General features: G+C 48.0%; 1 protein-coding gene across 2 annotated transcripts in view; it reads left to right on the top strand.

Annotated features, from left to right (window-relative positions):
- Positions 1-3103, top strand: part of MYOZ1 (myozenin 1) — a 52771-nt gene extending 49668 nt beyond the window's left edge. For both annotated transcript variants that reach the window (XM_015423548.1, XM_015423547.1), the window contains one exon: positions 2471-3103. In XM_015423548.1, the coding sequence (XP_015279034.1) occupies positions 2471-2702 (232 nt within the window). In that variant the 3' untranslated portion in view covers positions 2703-3103. The remainder of the gene's footprint in view (positions 1-2470) is intronic.
- The last annotated feature ends 346 nt before the right edge of the window (positions 3104-3449 follow it).

The raw sequence follows: 3449 nt of genomic DNA, 5'->3' as shown, positions 1-3449 counted from the left end.
CTAGTTTCCCCTAACTGAAGCAGACCAATAGATTTAAAGCAAAAATTGGAATTTGCTAGCACTTTAACACTATATTTGATTTTAATACTGTTTTTATATTGTCGTATTTTTTAATTAGGAACAGTATTAGTGTAATGAACTGTGTTTTATGTACTATGAGAGCTTTATTCTGCTGTGAGCCACCCTGAGCCAGCCTAGGCCAGATGGGCGGGAGAAAAATCAATAAAATAAATAAAACTACAACAAATCACAGGATTGCCTATTGGATATAATGGGAGTCAAGATTGTCAATTGACTTGCATGGGCTTCATTGAAATACATTACAGTACAAGTAGAGTTGCAATAAAAATGAGGAACGGATTTTCCATTAGGGTCTCTGGGCCCAAATAGACTAGTCTGGGACTGGGATGAGAGACCCTGAAGTGGAATGACAGCCCCTGGATGTAGCAGGAGTGGTCTGTGACTAGAAATGAGAGACCAAGTCTATGGGGGTAGCAGATGTGTTCTGGGCCTAGAATGACAGAACCCATAGTGGAATGAAAGCCCCTGGGGGTAGCAGGAGTGTTCAGGGACTGGAATGACAGGCCCCAGAGTGGAATGACAGCCCCTGAGGATTTTTGCCTACTTAGCACACTTCTTAGAAACTCCGCCTTCAAAACACAGACATTCAGAACAAATTATTAATAAAATAACTCACATAATTAAATTAAAGGGAAGTGACTACATTCCTGTGCATGGTTAATTTCTGTTCTTCAGGTTCAACTTGCAGAACACATTTGGCTTCAACAAATGATCATCACACTGGTGAAATACAACTTTAACTGTATCAGAAAGGACTTTCTAATTACAAATCTATCCATGGCAAATTAAATGGAATGGTGGACTGAAAACAATTCAAAGGAAAATATAAGGATTCTGAAGGAGGAGAACATTCCAGTCCCAGAGCACAGATTCTCTTCTTAGGGACTATAATTCCACTCTGGGGGCTGTCATTGTAGTCCCAGAGCACAGATTCTATTCCTAGGGATTCTCTTTCCATTCCGGGGGCTGGTATTCCAGTCCCAGAGTAGCCTATCTGGGCCCAAAGACCTTAATGGAAAAACCATTCCACATTTTCTTTGCAACTTTTTTGGTGCTGCAATGTATTTCAATGGAGCCCATGCAAGTCATTTTGCATCCCTGGCTCCCATAATCTCCGATGGGCCTTCAAGCCTCTCCCATTGTTTCCAATGGGCAATCCTGTCATTCATTTTATACCTCCCAGTGGGTTGCCCCTTTGAAACTGTACCACACTATTTTAAGTAACAGCAAAATGAAGAGCATGTACATGTACAGAGTGCACATTTCTTGCCAATGTTCTCTCTGGCCTGCACACAGGGCAAAAGGAAAATTTGAAAGGCCTCTGATCTGCATGCCCCCCCAATCTTCTTCATGCAGTTGGGTTCACCATTTAAAAATGAAATTGAAATTGAAAGAAGAGCTTAGGAGTGGTTAAAACAGCCCCCCCCACCATGAAAAAAACAACTGTTCTCAGTTAAGGATATATAGACCCAAGTAAAGTAACACAGAGACACACTTTCCCCCCAAATGTAAATGGGAGCCCAGCATGTTGAGCCCAACAGACGCTTTGCAGTCTGACGGTTGCTCCATTGAAAGTGGGTGGAGACACTTTCTTTTCTGACAGACACCAAACCTATTCAAGGACTGGTATGTTCTGGATATCAAAAACCTTAGTTATTGACCTAGAGCGTGCAAAGATACAACCAAAAACTTGATGGGTCTGGCCGCAAGAGACCTTCTCTTCCTGTTGCGAGGAATGTTATCAGATCTTTTTCCCTGCTCAGCTTTTCCTGCCTCCAGAGATCTGTCTTCCGAAAGACTATAGAATCTATCCATGGCTGAGCCTGTTGTGGGGAGGGCGGGATATCAATGGAATTAATTTTTAAAAACCCAGAATTTGGTACCTCCATATATATGCATGGAGAAGGGAGGGGGGATGGCTAACCATCCCATTGTCTATCCTGCTAGCTCAATTAGCATTTGTAGGAAATTAGCATTTCTTTCTAGCCCCCCCTGGAAAGCCCCCCCCACGTAGTTTACACCTATGGTCTCAAATGCGATGCCGAGGGGGAGAAAGGAGGGCACACACCGCCTCCCCCCCACCTCCAGCGCACACACACGCGTATGCACACACTCACTCAGGGAAGGGAGAGAGGGTGCATGCAGCCTCCCCTCCCTCCCTGGCTCCCATGGCTCTGGGCCCCACAGCGCACACACCCACACCCACTGTGTGACCCACCGCTGTCCTACCCTCCTGGCAGGCAAACCTCTTTGGGGCGCTGGGGCCTGGTGGCACAGGCACCAACACCCACCTTTACAGGAGGGGTGGAGCCAGCCCACAAGGACCCCTGCCCTGAGCTGCAGGGCCATTATTTTCAAAAACCCAATTCTCCTCCTCACTCTGCTCTAGGACTGCTATTCCTTACGGGGGATATGAGAAGGCCGCCAAGCTGATGACCTTCCAGATGCCCGAGTTTGATGCCGGCCCCTTGGTACCTGAACCTGTTGTCGTGTATAACCAAGAAGTCAGCAACAGACCTTCATTCAACAGGACCCCAGTCCCTTGGCTGGCTTCAGGAGACCCTGCAGAATACAGCATTGAGGTGAACGTGCCACTGGCAGGAGAAACCGAAGAGTTATAAAACCTCCCATCCCCACCCACCCCCCGGCACACTCCTTTCTACCAAACTTGCCCACTCATGAGTCTGTGACGAGGGACTGAAAAATGCACTTCCTGGTCCAGAGATTCCTCTTCCTCTTGGTCCTTCCTTAGAACAGCTGAGTTCCCAGTAGGTTCTAACATAACTTTGCTGTGGCATTTATCTGTATCAGAGGTAACAGAAGGAAATCACTAGTGTGAGAAAGAAGGAAGGGGAGAATGAGCTAACGAATAGATGCCAGAGAAGAAATGGCACATCTATTTGCCCACCAAGACAAAAAGGCAGCCCTAAGAATGCCCCAAGATAATAAATGCTGCCTGCCTGCTCTGTGCTGATCCTTTCTCTGTCATTCGGAAGAAACGAATAAAGTGTCTAGAAAGTAAGACCAGCCTCTCTCTGCTCTTGCTTGGCCTCTGTTTCGAACTCAGGGCGGTACACTGCCCAAACCCCGACTAGCCAGGGGGCCAGATGTCTCCTCGGCCATCTGAGGGGTGGCCCCTTGGGATGGCACAATGAAGGGCTCGACCTGCTCCTGGCCACCCGTGGTACAGGATTGGGGGCGGGGGGGGGGGGGGGGGGCTGGCCTTATCTACTGGCTGCTGCCCAGAGCAGCAGGTCCTGGAAGCCCGTGTGCCTGCCAGTGCCGTCCGTGCCAGGGCATGAAAACGAAGCACAGGGAGTTGGGGAGCCTCAAAAGGAAGACAGCCTCTTCTGCCCCAAGGCCAAAAG

Source organism: Gekko japonicus, unplaced genomic scaffold, assembly GCF_001447785.1.
Source record: "Gekko japonicus isolate JY-2015 unplaced genomic scaffold, Gekko_japonicus_V1.1 scaffold3405, whole genome shotgun sequence".
In the NCBI taxonomy this organism is placed as follows: domain Eukaryota; kingdom Metazoa; phylum Chordata; class Lepidosauria; order Squamata; family Gekkonidae; genus Gekko; species Gekko japonicus.
This window is presented reverse-complemented; position numbering and strand designations above follow the sequence as displayed.